This window comes from Crinia signifera, chromosome 4 (genome assembly GCF_055691185.1).
Source record: "Crinia signifera chromosome 4, ASM5569118v1, whole genome shotgun sequence".
NCBI lineage: Eukaryota > Metazoa > Chordata > Amphibia > Anura > Myobatrachidae > Crinia > Crinia signifera.
The window spans coordinates 117284477-117306450 of record NC_139220.1 but is presented as its reverse complement, the minus strand read 5'-3'; the positions used below and the strand labels follow the sequence as shown (position 1 = coordinate 117306450).

General features: G+C 41.5%; 1 protein-coding gene across 1 annotated transcript in view; it reads right to left on the bottom strand.

The window, feature by feature from the left end:
* Positions 1-21974, bottom strand: part of LOC146074345 (dynein axonemal heavy chain 3-like) — a 1013923-nt gene that overhangs the window by 48409 nt on the left and 943540 nt on the right. Inside the window, 3 exon segments of the mRNA XM_083182299.1 lie at positions 76-152; positions 7101-7278; positions 9610-9735. Coding sequence (XP_083038425.1) covers positions 76-152; positions 7101-7278; positions 9610-9735 — 381 coding nt within the window.

The window sequence follows — 21974 nt, the reverse complement described above, 5'->3', positions numbered from 1 at the left end:
GCCCATCTGGACTGGACTTCAGGCAATTGCCAAAATACTTCCTTATTATAATTAAGAAATCTTAAAACATTTTACCTTGTCAACCATTTGTCGAGCAATAGGACCTTGTCCTTGACCAAGTGAAATTGTCTGTAGATTTGCACCACCCATTTCTACAAATAAAACATATTTTTAGAAAAACAATTAACAAAATTTCACAGGGACAATATCCACTCTAATGCATCCCAATTACATATTGCTAATAATGATGGAACACACTTTTATAAAAAAAAGTTTATATATTCTCTATCCCTGTGACTACAGATCTGAATCGCAAGCACCCGACTGAGTAACTGTGTATACATGAAATATACTATAGATATACATTGGTTTGGAAAATTGTGGCCCATTTTCCTATAAATCCCATACTTCACAGCAAAAAAAAAGCCATTTCACATGTTTGCTTTGTCTGGCGATACAACTTTAGCTATTGCTTTTTAGCACCACATATAGTATGTAAAGAGAGCTGGAATGATTATAGGATAAGGTTGGACACACAAGCCCAAATTCTGACGTTCACAGCCAAAGTGAGATGAGGCGAAAATTCCATTGAAATGTTTTGAAAATGTTGCTCATCCCTATAAATAAACTGCCTTATGTGTAAACAACTAGTAAGCATTCCCTGCTTTATGTATGGTTTCCATAGAAGTAAAATATTATTTATTAACAGTTTCTTATATAGCACATTAAACTTAGATGAGCTTTACAATTAGAAACAACAGTCATAAAACAAAACTGGGTAATAACCGGCAGTCATAGAGGTAGGAAGACACTGCTCACAAGCTAACAGTCTATAGTCTATATGGAAATAGGCATTTCAAAGGTTCTTGGTGGGCTTTATGATATGGTTACCCCAGGGCCAACACTACCTTAAGGAAACTTTGGGCACCTGCTTAAGGTACTGGGATCCCAGTCTGTTTATCAAAAAAATGAAGGATGTCTGTGAGGACGACATCCTTGTACTTAATGCAGGTGGCAGCTGTGGAACTTCTAAGAAGCCATCTCCACACTTTCACTTCAGAGACTAGAAAGTAGGTATTGGTGGGAGTGTGGGGTTGGTTTTGACCAGAGTGCCGTGAAGCCTTACACCGCCGGTCCTGGGTCATCCAGCAATGTAGGCCTGGGGTCAGGAGAATGGGAAAGTCAAGAAAGTAAATATGTGAGGATATGTTTAGACCGGATAGTGGGAATATATAATTGGATAGGAAAATAGGTTTTCCCCAATTACTATGGAGGGACCTAACCTTGCTATTTGCCTTAAGTCCCACTCTGCCTATAGCTGATTGTTAAAATAATGCATTTATACTTTAAATAGCACCACTAATTAGCAGTGCACACATAATAAAACTTCAGCAGGAGTAGTAGGGGGTGGGAAAGTTACTTGAGTAGGGCTGTCACTCTGTTGTGTTGCTGGATATATACATGAAACAACCAACCTAGTGCTAGATATATACATGAAACAACCACAAGCTGAAATGTTCATGGTGCATGCAATTCTTTTCTCTATAATTAGTGTAGTCAGGGCCCATACATTGTCTGCTGTGTGTTCTTCAGCAATAGATGCTTTCCACATCTAGAGTTAGCAATTAATTATTTTAGGGTGATTAAGCCCAATTTTTTTTATCCTTTAAGAAAACCTAGTGATGATATTTATTTCTCATTACTTTTCTTATGGACTAAATCCTGTAGGCGACATAAGAAAATGGACATTGTGAACAAGTCAATAGGCAATTATCTGCCATTAATTTCTTCGACAGATTTCTATGTACTAGATGCAGTCACCATTTAACAATTATAATATAGGCAGTCTAACAAATTGATAACAAGCTGAGCCATATCTGTCAGCTCCTCTTCTTACTAAACCAGCAGATCCTTAACACATTCAATGAATATACACAGTATATATATATATATATATATATATATATATATATATATATATATATGTGTATATAAATAACGTGATAACGAGAAGTAAAATGTTATAATACCCTTGACAAATTTAGGACATAGCTGAGCGTAATGTTTTAAAGGCATACTAAAAAAATCTACTCGGGAAGAGTAAAATTCTAAAATGATAGTTTGTTCCAACTAAATTGAAATGTGATTATTTGGCTTGTTTTCATATTCTATCACTAATAGCTAGCAGAAACTTGGCAGCTTGTCAGAAATAATGGTGTTTCCATCACACAAATGTGTAATTGACTACTATTCTGGCTTCCCATTCTGTAATACTCTGGTAATGATGTGGTGGCTGTTATTTTTTTTAATATATACTCTCTATCACATTTTGTTTACTTTGAAGGATAAATTCTCTAAAACATCACTTATTCACAGCACCGTAATTTATGGTTATTTAAAACAGGCATTGTCTCCTCATGCTTATTTAACTAATGCTGTTATTTTTCTAAAGGACAAGGAAGAGGGTCTACTGCTGGTATTCAGACTATTATATTTTGCCTAGGAAGGAATCCTTTCAGTAAAATATATATATAAAAAAATGTATTTGTAAAACCTGTCATATTTCTGACAACGGAAGGATGAGGATAATAACTGTGAATGTCTGTAAAAACTTATATAAGAATAAAAAAGAGTATGCATAACACACAATAAAACTTACATCACGTAACGATTCCCAGCAGGTTACATTAATTCTATACTCCGGTATGAGTCTGCTATAAAAGTAAGGTGACAACTACAACAAACTACCGATAGAGAGGAAACAATTGAGGAAAGAAGAAACACACAATGGCCTTTATTCAGATCTGTTCGCAGTACAAATTTGTTTGGAAAATGGGCAAAACCATGTGCACTGCAGGTGGGGCAGATGTAACATGTATAGAGAGAGTTAGATTTGTGTGAGTTATTTTGTTTCTGTGCAGGGTAAATACTGGCAGCATTATTTTTACACTGCAATTTAGATTTCAGTTTCAACACACCCCACCCAAATTGAACTCTCTCTGCACATGTTACATCTGCCCCACCTGCAGTGCACATGGTTTTGCCCATTTTCCAAATAAATTTGTACTGCAATCAGAGCTGAATAAGGGCCAATGTAACACGAAGTTTGGTGGTTTTATATAGGTGGGACTTTCATTGAGCTTTTTACAGTGATGATGATAATGATGCTAATAAATCTAATAATAATAATATTAATAATAATAATAATAATAATAATAATAATAATAATGTTGGACAGATAATAATAAATTATTATTATTATAATTCATAATTATGCTACTACTACTAATAATAGAATAGATCGTCAATACTCTCAGAAAGTACTGACAATGCACATTTGACATGAGCTACAATGATAAAGACATAATGGAGTATTAGAAAATGTTGAATAAGTGTCACCTTCTCACCTTATATTGTGGAAATATTCCATGTAAAACTGACAGTTGCCTAGAGGGTCATAGACTGACAGTGTTGAGACATGACTTTGTTGTAATGCATGGATGATATACAAGTCTACTGTAACTCACACATGATGCACACAATACCATACATACAGCACAAACCCGACACATGTAACCTATGACCTGGAATTTAACTCATGAGTCCAAATGTAACTAACAGAATGATTCCATCAAGATTGTTACTAGATTTAAAGTGCCAATTAGTTTAAATGCCAAAATGATCTACAAATCTAGTTTGTATGTCCCCCCATGTTTGCGTGGATTCTATCTGGCTTCCTCTTAACCTTTTAAAACATATTAATAATGCTAATTACCAAGTTAATTAATGGGCTCCTGAGAAAAATAATTAACCTATATAAATGAATGCTAAAAAATAATGGTAATAATAATAAATATTAGTAGAAATAGATTTTATTACATACAATTAATATCAGTTTCTCCTATTTTGTCTATTTAGAATCTACTGCTATGTACTTTTGCAGAGAAATACAGGTATAAATCAAGGGTGTGCAGTGGCTGGCATATCTATAATGAGTGTATTGTGTGCAGTGTATACAGGCCCCTGGGTACGGAGGGCCCACACCCCACCCATTTATTCAGTACTTACCTTTCCGGAGTGTTGCATTGGTTATAGCACCACTGCAAAATCAACAGGAAGATGGTGACATTTTTCCAGTGTTTTGCACATGCACAGTAAGGAAATCACTGGGAAAATAACTGCAGCACCATTTCCCCAGAGACTAGCACAGTAGACTCTAGCACAGCACTAGATTTTAGAAACACTCAGCCACACTCACTGGCAGCACACACATGAATATGCTGCCGGCCCGGGGAGGAGGAGGTTCAGAGTGAGAAATGGTCACAATGTTGACATTTGACATGTTGACATTTACATGTTCAAAATGTCCACATTATGTATGCTGACAGTACTTTTCTGCCCTAACCACAGTCTAACCATAACCACTCATTTGTCCAATGTTGTGTCAAGGCCTACATTTGGCTAAAGGTCTCACAATGAAAGGCAACACAATTTGTAATTCAATAGCAGATCTATACATCTGTCCTGCACTAGCAGCAATGATCTTCCAAGGGATAAAAGTAACAAATATAGCAGCAAGGATATGGCGTCCACCCGACCTTTTCATACCCCCACTATCCATGTCGGTGTGGAGTTGATTTTATATAGTGTGGCGACCCATGACCCATGATTTGCCATATGAGGAGCAGCAACATCAAAGACATGGTGGTCCACACGGATATAACCAACTTTGAAGATCAATTTACAAACGCTTCAGGTAGCACACTTTTAACGAAAAGCCTGGGTGTGTTATAAATGCCTGGGCTGCACCACCTGCTCTAACATGATAACAGGCAACACCTTCGGTAACAGAACAAAGGAAACGACTTTCCGGATCAAACATGGGGTGTTGTGCACTACCACGCGCATCATCTATATGATTTCATGCCCATGTCAATTACAATATATAGGGAAGACAGTGAGGACGTGTCATGAAAGGATGGCGATGCATCGTTCAGCAATCAATGCAGCCATCCGTGACTGGAAGAAAGGAAAAAGACTGGAGCAACCCTTGTCCAGGCACTTTGCTGAAAGCAGGACATACCATCAAAGATTTAAAACATCAAATAATTGATAACTTGCCTAAGAGTATTCGAGAGGAGATAGGGCCGGCAGACTTTTACAGTTAGAAGCCCGCTGGATTTTTATATTAAAAACCCTTAGCCCAACGGGTCTGAACGAAAAACTCCCATGGATCGTTTTTTGGATGCAATAGAGGCCATTTACAGTTTAGTTAGTAGAGGTCATCCACAGCTTTTTTATAAATCCATGTGCTCTGTTTTAAATTTGTAGAATTGTTAGTTTTTTTTGTCACTTTTTTTTTACCTAGAAGTGTATTATGTATTCACGGTAGTACTTAATATATCTGATACAATATATTTCATTTATTATCAATTTTTTCATGACATACAACACTACGATCTATGGCATATTTTTATATAAACAGTCTCAGTAATATTCAAAAAGCATCATGCAATCTCCTTCTAAGATACTAATAAAATGGGAGAGCATTTCAGACAACCGTAGCCCTAAGTCCCCCCCCACACACACACATGCAATAAGGCATCTGATCATGACCAGTGAAGTGTCTTATGAGCATTCACAGTTATGGCAAGCAGGTTCTTTTTTGGTGTCTAATGAAGTGTATTTTTTAGTATAACACATGCTATGTTTTTTGCACAAGGGGACAATCAGGCTACCACAGCGACACAGCAATTTGCAAGCCAAATAGGTTTACTATGGAAACCAAATAACGCTAGCGGGAGCTAGATGTCCACGTCACCCAGGGGATGGAGCCGGAAGTGGCAGTGACGGCTTCTGATCCCCAGACTGCGCCGCGGCAGCAGGATTGGAGGTGAAGGTTTCTCTGTCTCACACTTTATTGGATATAAGGTAAGCAGCTCACACTCACTGTTTGTTATCACACCTTGAAAAAGGGGAAATATCGGACCTTGTGACATGTTTTTGTTAATATAATTCTTCAACCAGACTCCTAGTGCCGCATTATTTTGCTGCGATGTACCTTTTTGGTGAGGGCACAGGAGCAGTTGCTGTGTAGTGGAGTGCCGGACCGTTTTGCAAATATAAATATATACAGAGATGGAGCCGCTCTCATTAGAAATTGAAATTGGTGGCTGAGCAGGATGCCGGATAAACTCTGGCTTTAAAAAAAAAACAGTTTGTCCGGCATCCCGCACGGCCGCCGAACTAGGGCATCATTACATCTGGCTCTATATATATTTGATACTTAAATTTCATATGTGAAATTAAGATTGGAATGTTTGAATATTTAAGCTTGAAAATAAAAAACACACACACACACACACACAAACAAACACACACACACACACATAGATATATTGACAGATAAGCCCGAGACACAGGGCCGGTGCAAGGCACCGGAGCGCCCCAGGCGAGTCAGGGTGGGGGTGCCCCGGTGCCGGGGTACCTGTTGCGCCGTCTGGGGAGCGGGCAGGGGGGTCCAGGCTGGCGTCTGACAGGAGCCAGCCCTGCAGTGGTGTCCTTGCCGCGCGGGTACCTCCTGCGGCGCTGAGTATAAAGCTGGCGGCGGTGGGGGGGTCCCTTCAGTGAATAAGAAATAACTAGCGCTATGTGGCGGCACGGGAAGTGCTTCGGTTTTGAAAACACTGGCTGCACGGTGCACGCTGATTGGCTGAGATTCAGCCAATCAGCGTGCGCCGTGCGGCCAGTGTTTTCAAAACAGAAGCGATTCCCGTGCCGCCGCATAGCGCTAGTTATTTCTTATTCACTGAAGGGACCCCCCACCACCGCCAGCTTAAGCTTTATACTCAGCGCCGCAGGAGGTACCCGCGCGACAAGGACACCACTGCAGGCTTCTGTCAGAAGCCGGCATGGACCCCCTTTGCACGGGGGGTGAGGGTCGAACTGCCGCCCTCCAGTGGCCGGCGCCGTAGGCAAATGCCTAGAACTGCCTAGTGGTGGCGCCGGCCCTGCCGAGACATCTGGTATGGTGACATACATGATACTATAACTTTAGATGTTGATGAAGGTATCATGTTAAGCAGTACAATTGTCATCACCTTGTTCTTCTGCAAACTGCAGCAGTAATTCTAAAGGATCAGCTCCAGAAGATAAGACAAATATTAGCGGTGTGCTCGAGTTAGAGTCCATATAACTGCGCTGCAGATCAAATGTTGGAGGATCTATGAAAACTGGGCCCATTCTATCGATGACAAATTGCTGGACTGCAGGAATGACCTAAATGAACAGAGAAATGAAAATGATATGTTATGCCAAGCAAGAGACTAGAGACTGCACATTGTTATTGGTATTTTAAACTTCTAGGACTAGTAGAGGTCTTGAGTGACTGGTTTGAGAATCCTTTTTGCAGCATAGATACACAAATTCCCTCCCCCCCCCTTAATCCAACCCTGACTCTAGTGATCAGACCCTTCCAGCAGAGAACAGCGGGCCCGGCCAGAGAAGGCTGCACAGGTGTCTTCTTTTAAAATGCCCCATTCATCTGTGTGACTGTGTACTCAGATCTGTCACCATCAGAGAGAGTTCTATGAAACCCATCAAGTTGCTGTAGGCCTTATGTTCCTGGTTTTTTCTCTACATGTGTTCAGAGCTTTAGAAAAATTGTATGGGTCATAGGGTTGACATAAATTAGGTAGACAGTCATTAGGTTGACATATGAAATTGGTCTATATGCATTAGGTTCGACACAAGCATTATGTCGACATGAAAAAGGTCAACATGAGGTTTTCATGTTTTTGGGTGTCTATGTTGACTTAAAGTCGACATGGACACCATAGGAGTGTACAGCTTGCATGGCCCATTTCGCTACCCATACTTTGCGCATACTATTATACTCTCACTCTATGCCCACTTGGATAATAAAGTATGAAAAACCACCTTTAAAAAAAATTAAAAACTCATGTCAACCATTTCCATGTCATCCCAATGACCACATCAATGATCACGTCAACCTAACCGACCTAGTGACTGTGGACCTAGTGCTGTAGACCTAGTGGCTGCACCCCGCAAGGTGTTTGGTGCACCTATTATAGATACTCCTATGTATGCACTAATCCTGCCAATATAGTTTTCAAACTACATTGTTTAATAAATGTAAATACACAGTTTTAATACAAAGGCTCTAGTGGCCAGTAGTGGTAATGACACCCCTAGGCATATAATGCTCTATTTGCATTATTACTTTTTTGTGTGCAAAAATACAAAAATATATTTATTTTGACTTAGTTGAGATAAAATCATTAATGGAAATAGAGCAAATGGAAATGTGAACTTGCTTCTAATCCTTGCTTAAGGAAATACATGTGATGCATCACAACACCTCTTCATTTCTGCGGCTTAGTGAATATCCTATGGAGTTAATTTATTGATATTAGTCAGATATTGCACACGGCAAAGGCACTCAGTCTGAGGTCTGTTCAAATGAGTTGAAATTCTGCTCTCATTTAACAGATCTGACCTAATTATTTACTCCTCGCAAATCTCCCCCACGGAAAGTTTGGCAATATTGGACAAAGTTACTGCTGATTTGCTATAAAATATTAGGAGGCAACATCTGCTCTTTCTTCCCTGCTGTAATATTTTTTGGGAAAGTACAATAAAGGCAACAATGACTTGTGAGTGCCAATCTTCGCTATCAGGAGGAGCTGGCGTGATTTGAGGGGGACCTGCTGCTTTCGCTTGTCCAAAGCTCATTTCACTTAGATTTTCAATAGCTTGCACATCAAATTTTCATTTTGTCCTTTACTGCTCTTTAAGAGAAAGGATCAGCCGTTGAACAGTCCCATTTATTTCAGCAGCCTTATCCGCTCTCAGTGAAATCGATTTTAATAGGTAACCTGAAACAGTGTGATTTGGTTTTTTTTTATTGTTTATTTATAGGTTTAGATTTTTTTATTGTTGATATGATTTATAATGTCTCACACATTTTGTATATTTTTATCTATTCTACTTGTGAAAATGTTTGTGTTATTTAGCATTCAAATGAGAGGCAAATCAATAGAGGAGGCCCAGGTTCACTCTTGTTTGGGCCCCTCTCTCTAGCCGGCAGTGCACAATGATCACTGGGAGACCATAGTGCTGTCCCAGAGTTCAGTGCGTGTATGGGAAAATGCCCGCCATGCCATTTTTCTCAGTGGTTTCTTCAGCGCTACTGCTGCCAACGTGGAGTATTGAAAACATTGAAATGATGGGTTTGGGTTGTGGGGGCCCCCTGGGGGCCCATGTGCACACACTGTACCCATTATTAATGCACCAGTGGTTTAAAAAGTGGGGATTACTTATGTAAATTGGGATGTGCAGAGACTAGGCATTGCAAGCCATTCAGATAGATATTTGATGTTATTTTCTAAATGGTTCCTGAATCATAATTATTTGACATTATAATTTTTATGTCATAATTCAGTGGTTTCTATAATCTGGGTTTATTTTATACAATGCACTAATAGCAGTCTTGTACATTTGTAACATATTTATATTTCCTACAATGAAAACGTGCAATATATATTCAGTTATGCCAAGAAATGCAGAAAAATCCATATTTTTCTTTACCTTGTCGGGTCGTAGGCATCGTATAACCAGCAGTTTCTGAAAAGCCGTCAAGAGATCTTCCCATGGGTCCGGCAATTCCATCTGGTTAGGTTGTGAAGAATCATATATATTTTTCCACTCTGTCAGCTGCATAAGGTCACAATTTAAATAAAAATTACTATGTAATTACCAATTTGAAAATTCTACTTATTAACATGTCTGTCATTAGTAAAGCTTCTTATTCTACATATACCGCACCCAGTATGAATAATAATTCCTCAGACCAACTATACAACAATCTTGCCTTTATATCCTGATACCATGGATGGGAGGAAATGTAGACTCTCCAGTATTTATGGGTAAGAAAAGTTAAAACAATATCATTATTTGTGAGAAATGTGTTTTATAATAGCAAATCTAATTATATAGCTCCTTTTAAGATAACCTTTATACATTTTAAACCGTTAAAATCTAGGCAGGGCTGTAACTAGGTGTGTGCCAGCAGTGCATTGCCCATGGTGCATTTGCACTATACACCTTGTCCACCGACTCTCCCAGCCAAAGACAGTGACAGCTGCACTGTGCTTCCCAGTTGGCGGGTTCTCACTCAGTCCTGGTGCCGCCTGCCGTGCAGAGTTCTGGCTATAGGACACAGACGGGAAGCACTGTGCTGATACTGATGGGTGCTTTTGTGTCCTAGGCTCGGCACTCTGCTCAGCAGGTAGTACCATTACTGACTGAGAATGGGAGCAGCTGGTTGGGGAACATAGGGCCTTATTCTGGTTGATGCGGTCCGTTCCGAATTCTTTCGGAGGGCGATTTTTAGCTACCTGCGCATGCGCAAGCAACGCAATGCGCATGTGCAACGGAGTGTCTTCGCACTCGTTCTTAGCAATACCATCTACAAATGTGCACCGAACTCCCTTGGGAAATATGGGGGTAATATGGACGTCATGTGGGCGTACACAAGGGCGTGGTTTCAAAGTGGGCAAAACTGGGTGTAAATCTGGGCGTACACGTGGGAGTGCACGAACAGTGGTAGGTGTGCATTCGGACCGGACACCCAGTGCAAGCAAACCAACACGGCAGAAATCTGTGGTGTCAATAAGCAAGTTTCAGTTCTCGGAAGGCAATGGTTCACGCGCTAGGCATTCGGATCGCCCAATTAGTAAGCCTGCACCTTAAACACTCGCAGCTGATCACAAAACAATCCACTCCTCTAGTCATTAGTTATTAATTACATTCTTTTCACAGGTTCAATTGGAAGCCTTGCTGGCTAAATGGCCCATTACAAAATACTAGAATATATGCTGCAAACACAACACTATTGATGGTATCTGACCCACATTTACACTGCAAGCAATGGACATAACTCTGTTACCCAAAGATAAATTCACATCTGACAATTACATTAATCGGAAACAGCACACATGTGTGGGAAAAATAATATTTAATAAATAATAACACATTATAACATTGTTTCACCATGTTACTTGTCACATGGGAACATAAGGGTAAATAATAATGAGTGTGTATAACATTTTACACATAGCCACAGCAGAATAGATTACTGAGGTTTGCGCAAATACACCAACTCGGTGCGTACGGTCATCTTCCCGTCCGGACGCAGTAAGACCGTGCAGATTCTTTGAGTTCCCACCGCACACGCACGTTTGGATGCAGTATGAAGACACTCCCTCTTCTTAGAGAGTCCGTCCGAACAGATGCGGACGACCTGTGGGCATGTGTTCTTAGGTGATGCGCTGTCACTGCCTGTGGTGTAGAGGAGGTAGGAAGTAAAGGAGCAGCAGTGGGCACTGGCAGCCCAAAAAATTGTATATGAAAATGGAGGAAGGGGGAAACGGCTGAAACGGTGGGGAAGGTGGACATGCCTACTTCCTGCTCCTATGGGAATTGTGTCCACAAGTGGTGCTAGTTCTATGGGCATTAGGTGTGTAAGAGCCGCTAATCCTGTGGGCATTATTGGTACTATTATGTGACCATGCCCCTATATTTTTGGCATGGTCTCTTTTTTAATATGGGAAACTTTAAAATACCACAATTCTGTCCCTCTATGACTGCTGGCTCCAGAACCCTTCCTTGTACTGTTTCTGTGGTATAGTCCTGATCAGAACAGAAGTTGGTGCTGCAGGAAGCAGGCGCGGAAGGTGAGGGGTGGTGTGGATAGGAGGCCCTGTCTAATATGGCATTCCAGGGCTCCACAATTTTTGATGGCAGGCCTGGTGGTGACAAACATATTTGTGCTGAGGGGCATGCCACAGCTTGCATCTGAAATTACTGTAAAATTACTCGAATTGACCAGTGTATGTCTAATAGTTGTGTCCTAATACACTAGTGGTGGATCTTAGGGGTCCTGCAACGGGCGTTTTAATTCAAATCTTGGCAACTGCAACATTTTCATATTTTCACACAGCCATTGCACAGGCATTTGCATACATCACTGAATCAAGCTCTGTTTTTGTGGTTGTTCAAATCAGTGCAAAAATCTACACAATCCATATGCAGCATATTCAGCATCACTGGGTGGAGGGACTTATTTCTCCAAGCACATTACATTTTCAAGGAGTTCTTGGTATCCTCTTTTCACATCTTGAAAAATCACATACAATTCTAAAAACCTTAAGTATTTTAAATGACTATGGGCCAGATGTACAGTGATATACTTTGAAAAGTGATAAAATGGAGAGTGATAAATGAACAACCAAACAACAAAGTTTGAATGCTTTGAAAAAGAGAGTACATCTCAAACGCGTCGGAAGTAGGACATGTTGGTATTTTACAAGATGAACTTCCGTGTCATGAATTCTCAAGAGGAAGGTAGGACCCACTTTTAGACCCAATGATCCACCCACCAAAAAACTTTATTTTGATATCTATTTTATATATACTGTATACAAACAGAGTACCTGCACTCGCACACACACCTGAGCCAATAAGCAGGGTGCCCCTAGGGTCACACCAAAGTGTGCCAAATACAATGTCCAAATTTCCTGGGTAGGGAATAAAGGAGCACTCACAAAAAACTGTAAAAATCAATTTAGTGATTTATTTACAAGCGATAAACAAAAATAGAAAAAAACATACCAAGTGTTTGCTTTGTGGGGACCAAAAAAACTCCAACGTTTCGGTCCAGCTCCGTGGACCTTTGTCAAGGAGGAAGTCAGCAAAGTCAATGGTCATCCAGAAGAACAAGGGAGCCATCGGTGCAGAGGTCTACCTGCTTCAGCAGTCAGAGACCTACTGACTCACCACCCAGTCCCATATTTAAATACCCTTGCAATTAGTACCAAATTGGGAACCACCCCTGCAATCTCACTGCTTGCACTGAAGCAGGTGTCAATCAGATAACCAGACATACAGGCCCTGGAATTCAAGGCACCGCCCAACTTCCTGTCAGTGATGCGCAAGCAGTAACCAGGTAACAGGAATCTGGCCTAAAGATGCAGCAGCTGCTCTGACGAGCAGGAGAATAGCGGGGTTAAGGCTCTGGAATAAAATCTGATGCAACCTGCGGCTGGGTTACTGTGGTAACTTAATGCTAGCATTATTACAGCTTCAAAGGAACCGATAGATAAAGTAGGTAAGTATATCAGGAAGGCAGATGCGTCATAAGGGGACGCATGCGCAAGTATCCAAAAGTGTCATAGCAGAGGGAAAAAAACTATAGATGGTTATCGGAACCAAAGGGAATACACTGAATCCCGTGGGGGTTAAGAAGAATATTATAATGTGGCTAGCCCTGGCACAGGTTGATCTATAATCCACAAAGTATTACGTTAATAAAGGCGTGGGTAATACCGGGACTGGAAAAAAACACCAGTCTGTGAGCACTGGAATACTATGACAGTTTGAAAAATGAAAAATTGAAAAAGTGAAAAACATGAAAAAATTGTGAAAAACTGTGTCTAGAAAAATCACACAATTAGGAAAAATATCTGTCTATGTTAAAGTCAACATGAGATTTCAATCATTTCAAAGGAATATCTCATGATGTATGTGTATTTCCATTTAAAACATTACATGGATAAATATACTTTTAAACAGATGTCTCACCATAATGAACTGTGAGAAAACATCAGATTTCCATCCACCAAACACCATCTTCCTGTCAGTCAATCTCTGGCCAGATTGCGTTAATTGACCATATGCATTTATAGTCACTAATGCCACTTGCATACTGTATGCATGCGAAGTCATTCAATAAATCGCTCGATTTGTGAATTCTCTGATTAGCGATCCATGGTGAATAAGGCCCCTAGTCTCCTGCCTACTTCACATCCTTCTGCACTGACACTGTCATTGCCAGGGTATACCTCTTAGTACATTTTTTCCTGGAGGGTTGTAGAACTAATGTTAAGGGGACATTTATCAAAGCTTGAAGCTAGATAACAGTTGGTTGGTACTTTTGTGTCTATGGGGTCTATTTACTAATGCTGTGTACACACGGGGGAGATATATTGCTCAGCCATATATGGCTGAGCATATATTGCTCAGTTTCTACTTTACATCAGTGACCAGAGATGGTCGCTGATGAAAAAGAAACTGCCGGGGGGAGCCCGGCAGTGGTAATCAGCTGGTCGCAGGAGCATGTTCTTGCGACCAGCGATCACCACAGGGGCAAAAACGGGAGCGCGCACCCGGCGATATATCGCCAATGCACACTCCCATTGCGGGCAATATGGTCGCTCGGCGACCATATTTCCTGCGATTTTGCACAAAATCGCCCCTGTGTGTACGCACCTTAAGCCTTGGGGAGAGATAAAGTGAACAGAGATAAAGTACCAACCAGTCAGCTTCTAACTGTCATTTTTCAAACAGCCTGTAACATGTAAAGCAGAAGCTGATTGGCTGGTACCTTATCTCTAGCTTTAATAAATAGCCCCCTAAATGTCACTAAATTGATCATCATTTAATCTAACCTGGAATGTCACAAATTCTACATAAAACATGAGGGTACTCCCCTAAAGACACCACGAACACAAAAGCAAATAAACAGTTAATGTTCAGTTTGATACTACAAGAAATACAAAATAAATATATGCTAAGATATTGCTTAATCGTTTTCTTGAAATAATCTGGGAGTAATTCAGAAACAATTTAATTTGCAATGCTGATGTAATAGAATATGTCTACTACAGTGTATTATGAATGATTATGTATATTGTCTTCTCTTCAAAACCCTACCACATGCAGGTGTAATATAGCTGAAGAACAAGACACATCAGTAAACATGAGCAATTAATCACTATGACACAAACTCTCCAAAATTACCCATTCCATATTGCAAAATGCTCTGCCCTACTTTTCACATTTTGTTCCTGCTTATTTCGAGTTTGAAATATGAAGTATGATATTTCTGGCACTAATTCACATAGTATTTATTAACATGTTACACCTCCACAATCTACTAAAAATAAAAAAAACAGAAATGATTACATGTAAATGAGTTGAAATTACAAGCTCAGATTTGCACAGGTAGAATCCATTACTTCAGAAGACACACTTTTTTTTTAATTGACTCCATCTGTGTAATAAAATAAGTGGATCACCTGCTGTCATTTGGTTAGTGGAGATTAAATCACCTCCCTCTGTTTCTGCAACATTCTGCACCATGGTAGAAATTCCCCTTCCAACATTCCAGACATGTTCATAGTGGGTCTCAGAGCTGAGAAATGGCAGACGTCAACTGCACAGGCACTGCCATTATTTCATAACTTAGTGCAGTCCCTTTGTAGAGAAGTAGAAGTAAGAAAGTAAAGACGGGTGCCAGATTACTGGCCAACGGTCGAGATCTTGACAGTGAGTATACCAAGGTCAAAATAACAACTGTTCGATTTCCCGACAGTCGGGATCTCCACCAACAGGAGCTATTCTCCCTTTTGGGGGTCCACAACCCCCATAGAGGGAGAATACAACCTATGATGAGTGCTGCGAGCCAACGAGCCCGCAATGGGATTTTTTGTGCTCGCCCCCAAACCAATCCAGTATCCATTGGAGGTCAGGGGTGGTTGTTGTACAGCAACTGGTCTTGGATGCCAGACCCCTCTCTCAAGATTTTCACTCTGGCTTCTGACATGTTACCCAGTGCAGGGGCTCCAGGTTAAGCTGCTGGGCCCCACAATTCGACCCAGCCCACTGTTGCGGTGTGCACTGCCAGCATAATCTTGCATTTCTTCCACTGACTGTGGTCTGCTGTCTGGCACCCCATTTCTACCATGCCAAGTCTTCTTTTGTTTGCAGAACTCCAGTTGCACCTCTTGCTGTGCCACATATGAGCAGCTAGACCCTCTTGATTTGAACCGCAGTGTGCAAATGCTGTCATGTAAGTTTTTACCACAGAGATGGTTTGAGACAATCTAGTGCTGTGGTTTCACACCCAGCAGTTTGATTGCTTATGACAGGACCACACATTTGAGCATGGGAGACGCCAGATGCAGGAGTTAAGTGGCTTGTCGAAGTTCACTTTTCTATGTTTTTACTTTTAAATAAGAGACTGAGGACATGTTGTAACTGGTGATAATGTGATAAATGTTAGATTTAGTAGGTGCTGTGAGGGGCAGGGTTACATGATATAAAAGTTAAAAAAAGAGGTTCTATTTTTTATTGCTGAAATTCAAGGTAAGGGATGTACGTTAATCTATAAAGTGTTTCAGGTGTAAAATCAATGATCTAGAAAATTGTTTGCTAAACTTGGACCTTGAGGAACCCTAACAATACAGGTTTTAAGGATAAGAATGCTTAAGCAAAGATGATGAATTGTTATCTAAGTCAGTTTGATTATACCATCTGTGTACAAGGAGGGAGGTCTATAAAACCAGGACTGCTATGATGCATTGAGGACTGAATATGGGAAACTCTGAGTAGATAATAAAGACATGAAGAAAAAGGATTAATATTAAGTGACATAAATACATAGTAACATAGGTGGTGAGGTTGAAAAAAGCCCTAAGTCCATCAAGTTCAACCTATAAGATCTTCTGAGGTATAAATGACCCTGTTAAGGTTTAAATTACCTGGATAAAGTTATTGCCTATCTATAATAAACCAAGATCCCTCGACGACCCAAAATAATTATCCTGTTTATTGCTGAGCACACGACAGTTCCTTATGAATTATAATTATAACCTGTATACTTTTTTTCTGCTAGAAATTTGTCTAAAGTAGTACATCCAAACCTCATTGTCAAATTTGCTGACGATACTACAGTGGTGGGTTTGATTAGTGGGGGAAAGGAAGACAGCTATAGGTTAGAGGTGCAAAAATAAATTGAATGGGGTGAGGTTAATAACCTTCTCTTAAATGGTAAAAAGACCAAGAAGGTGGTTATTGACTTTCGAAGATCAAGAAGCTTGACTTTTAATCCATTGATTTTAAATGGTGAAGAGGCGGAGAGCGTTACAAATACTACATTTTTGGGTATTACGTTCTCCGAAGATCTGTCGTGGTCCACACATACCGCAATGGCAGTTGGAAAGGCTCAGCAACGCCTTTTTTTCCTGCGAAGATTACGGGCAGCTGGCCTATCTAGGCCTATGCGTATGAACTTTTACTGCTGCGTAATCGAGAGTCTGTTGACTTATGCCATTGCGGTATGGTATGGAAAATCAAAGTGCTCTGATGGTAGATCCCTAGACAGGATAGTTAGGGCTGCTGAAAAGGTCATTGGCCAACCTTTGCCTAGGATGGCAGACATTTTTTTAAGAAGGGGGAAAGCGAAGGCTAAAAAATTATTCTAGACCCTAGTCATCCCTGCTATTCTCTTTTCTCCCTGTTGCCCTCTGGGAAACGTTACAGGTGCTGGAGTTGCCATACTAGCCAGTTGCGGAACAGTTTTTTCCCATCTGTTATTTTGTGTTTGAATTTTGATATATGAATGATGAATTATGAGTATTTCTTTCTTCTCTTCTTTTCTTCCTTGTGAATTTCACTTTACATTTTTTAATGTTGTAGTGACAATAAATTATTATTCTATTCTATACACTGTACAATGTATTTTCTACTTGATTTCGATTCAATTTCCTTTAGATTTGCCCTATTTTACTTCCTTTCTATTTGAACTGATTTCTCGATTGATTTGCTATGTGATTCACATTCGATTTGTACTACACAATTTTGATTTGAATTCACTATACTGAAATCTAACTGGCTTCTTATTTTTCAAAAAGGTGTGTGTGTGAGACCAATTCAAAATCTTTGCATTTGTGCTTTGTGCTGAGTTTGGATGGTATTGACTGTCTGGACCCTGCATATTGCTGTTTTACTATTCTTTGTTGTGGCTTTGCCTGAACAAAGTTCTTTTTTTGCTAACCAAACAAATATTCATACTGAAGAAGAACTTTTTAATATTGATCACCAAAACTAAGATGCATTTTTGGCAAAAAAAGACACAAAAAAGACAGTCTCACATATCCTGGCACACAGACCTGTGTCATTTAGGGTGAATGCAGCAATTCTGTATCGACCTGTATTTGTCAGAAGTGGGTTATTCAGTGATTTCCACACTTCTGTGCATGCGCATATGCTAGAGGGGGGCAGGGTATGGCATTGTCTGCGAGCAGCCTGGTTAATGCAGGCGTTTCAAAAACTCAAGTAAATATAAAAATCTCCAGTTAATATAGTCAAGATTGTAAGGTTCTGTGCTCCAGGGAATTCAAGTGATAGTCAAAATTGTACACAGCCAAAATCTCACCATGTGTATGCACCTTTAGGCACTATAAACCACTAACCTTTGTGTTGTTTACAGCTAGGAATTTTAACGTCTTTGTTAGAGCTTCAACTTTGTCAAGAATGTTTTTATTTTAACCTACAGCATTATTCGCGCAATTGTCCATGCTGTTACCTATCTTACGAGATTCCTCTTAAAATGCCTCTGTTAATTTGCAATTTAGCAGCTCCTCAGACCACTAAATGCCAATTGATTTTGCAATTAATATGATGAACTCTGTTCACTGAAACAATTTTCCCTTAAAGTCTGGAACTGCAGCTTAAATAGCTTGAATTCTTTCATTTAAAAATACAAAAATACAATAACACGCTATAATCACACACCTCTTATTTCAAAATTGTATTTATAATACACAAACTACAATAAACATAACTATTAGGATTCTCATCATACAAAGTATGTACTGTATATGCAATACTCAATACTAGTGATGAATGCCCCATATAGTAAAAATAAAAATAAGCTTGGATCTAAACACCAATGTAGGTTTACGTAAAACCACACTTTATACGACCTTTTCCAAACTTATTAATGGAGAAATCTGCAAGACAAAGGTAGATGCACACATTCTGCACTTTGGTCAGATTATTCAGACCTTTGCGTTGATAGGTGTGTGTGTGTGTGTGTGTGTGTGTGTGGGGGGGGGGGGGGGGGATAGATTTAGGCAGTATAGGCTTTGGCTTTAGGCAATAAAGAGGCAGAGTTAGGCTGTGGGGGGTGGCTATGGTCAGGCAATATGAGGGGGTTAGAGTCAGGCTGCGGGCACGGGGGGATGAGGGTTAGGCACTGATGGGATACAATTAATTTAAAAGTTCATACACACTGGATGACTGAGCTGAAAGCAGCTAACTTTTACAGTTTGTGCTGCTTTCAGCTCAAAAAGCCGCCCAGTGTGTATCGCACGGTGATGATCTCTCCAGCATCATTACCGGCCACCGCCACTCATCTGCTTGTATTACCAGCAGATGAGCATGGGGATGGACGGCTTTCTGCTATGGAAAGCCATCCACCCCTGGGAAAATGGATTGGATGGGCGAAAATTGCTCAGTGTGTATGCATTGAGCCATTTTCAGACCAACATGTATCCCCATCTGTGCTGTACATACACGCTAGGCAAAAACGACCAGTGTGTATGCACCTTTAGGCTGCGGTGGATGATTAGGGTTAGGCACTAATGTGAGTTTAGGGTTAGGCTCAGTGGTGTAACTCCCGGAGGCAATGAAGAAGTTGGTCACCGGGCATTAGCCATCGGGGGGGGGGGGGGGGGGACAGAGGAGCCAGGTGCACCGCAGCAAAGAAAATGAAAATTAACTACTGTACAGTTCCTAGCAACCATTGCTGTAGGAAGCTTACTGCTGCTGGGAGCTACAGTTTTCGGTGCTCTTTACCTAGAAGGGCGCCCATCGCGACCATCGCGACCATCGGAAGCACTAAAAATCGGGTGCGACGCGATGGCCGCGATTTCCCATAGGGACCAATGTTAAAAATGAGATTGGACCCGATTTTAGTGTTCAATGCCTCAATGCCCTCGATTTTTACATAGGAAACAATGTTAAATGGGCCACAGAGCCCTAATAGTCACCGTGAACTCTGAAATGGCCCCCACAATTGTTAACGCCACCCCACGATCAACGTCAACCCGAAGCGTGGCGAGCACAGCGAGCCCGCGAGGGGCGGCGGTACGCGTCCTCCGACCTTTTCATGCCCAACTATCCACGTCAGCGTGGAGTTGAGAATAGAATAGTGTGGCGAGCGCAGCGAGCCACCGAGGCCCGAAGCGTGGCGAGCGCAGCGAGCCCCACGAGGGGCCGCGGATACCTTCACAGTTATACGCGTCCCCTCGCGGGCTTCACAGGTGTCCGTGGCGAAAAGCGGGCGGGCGCCCTTCTAGGTAAAGAGTACCCAGTTTTCTTTCAGTTTCTGCAATATAGTGCAGTTAGTGCAGCAGTTGCACCGTGCAGCCAGATAAGAGGGAGTGAGTTAATCCAGAGGAGCAGTCTGAAAAGGGGGCACTGGACTGTACACACAGTCAGTGCCAGGCCCTCCCGCAGCATGATGTGTGTAACTATTATATACAGTATGTTTTATCTGTGTGTGTGTGTGCAGGGTCGGACTGGCCTGGTGGGGAGCCTGGGAAATCCCCCATGGGCCCTACCAATTCGTAGCCATGCCCTCTTTTGCATGCAGGCGTGGCTACCCTCACTATCCGCCGCCGCTTCAGAGGGGAGAGGAGGGGAGGAGAGCGCTCAGCACAGGGCACATATCTCCTAGTCCTTCCCCTTCACTCTGTCTATGATTTTGTCCCTGTCCATGCCGTCAGCCCATCAGAGCTTGCAGGCCAGCTCCTGATTGGCTGCGGGGACCGTGAGCCAATCAGAGATCGCGGGCTGGCAGCCAATCAAGAACCAGCCCGCGAGATATGATTGGTTGACAGGGAAAGACTCATACAAACAGTGAGGGGGAAGGAGATATGCACCCTGCGCTGAGCGCTCCCCTCACCTCCGAAGTGGAGAGGTGGCACTGGCGGCAGGAGACACAGGACAGCAGGCCAGGCGGACACCGGACTGGGGTGTAGGCAGGAGAGGCATTTACTGCGCCCCCCCTAGCAGCAGCAGATGGAGACAGCAACACTGGTGAGTTGCTGGTGGGAAATTCTGGCACTGTGGGGCATATGTGTTTCTGGCACTGTGGGGGCATATCTGGCACTGTGGGGGCATATATGTATTTGGCACTGTGGGGGAATATCTGGCACTGTGGGTAATTCCCATCACAGTGTGGGGTGTAATGGGCATCAAGGTGTGTTGCATAATGTGTAATTGCCATCACAGTGTGCGGTGTATTGAGTAATTAGCATTGCGGTGTGGGGCGTAATGTGTAACTGGCATCATGGTGTGCAGCATAATATGTAATTGGCATTACAGCATGTGGCTTTATGTGTAATGGGTATAACAAAGTTCCCTAAAATGTGCAATCTGCAGGTACACAATACAATCATGGTACAGGACATGCCCCCTTATAATAGGCCACACTTTTTCTGCGCGCCTCTGGTGCGCACAAGCATTCTATCTTCCAGAAAGTTGGAGGGTGTGTGTGTGCGACACCATGAATTGCTACACCGACTGACACCAACCCTGCTCACATTGATGACCACACCTATATATATATGCATGTGTATAGGTGTGTGATATTATGTAGGTATATGTGTGTATGGGTTATTTTTTTCTTTATCTGCAGCCCAAATGAATTTGTACATGTATGCAAATAATGTGAGATGTGCCAAGAGGCGTTTTTAATAAGTAAGCAGTCTGTGCGCATGGATGTTTAGAAGTGAATGAAGTGTACAGTATGTGGTTTTTTTTAGTGACAGAAGTGTATGTTAAGTAAGAGGTGTGCTGCATGTGTGTTTTCAGTGAAACAGCTGTGTGGATGATTTTAAGTGACAGAGGTTTGTGCGCATGTGTATGTTTGAGTGAAAAAGCTGTGTGTGTTGAGTAACAGAGAAAGTGGCGGATTTCAGGGGGTCAACAAGGCATGTGAACCCCCCCCCCCCAGTGTCATTTATCTGAATTTTTTTCATTTTAAACAGAAAACCTTCATACCACCTCTCACAGAAGCATGCCGCCTCTCACAGGAGCTGGCC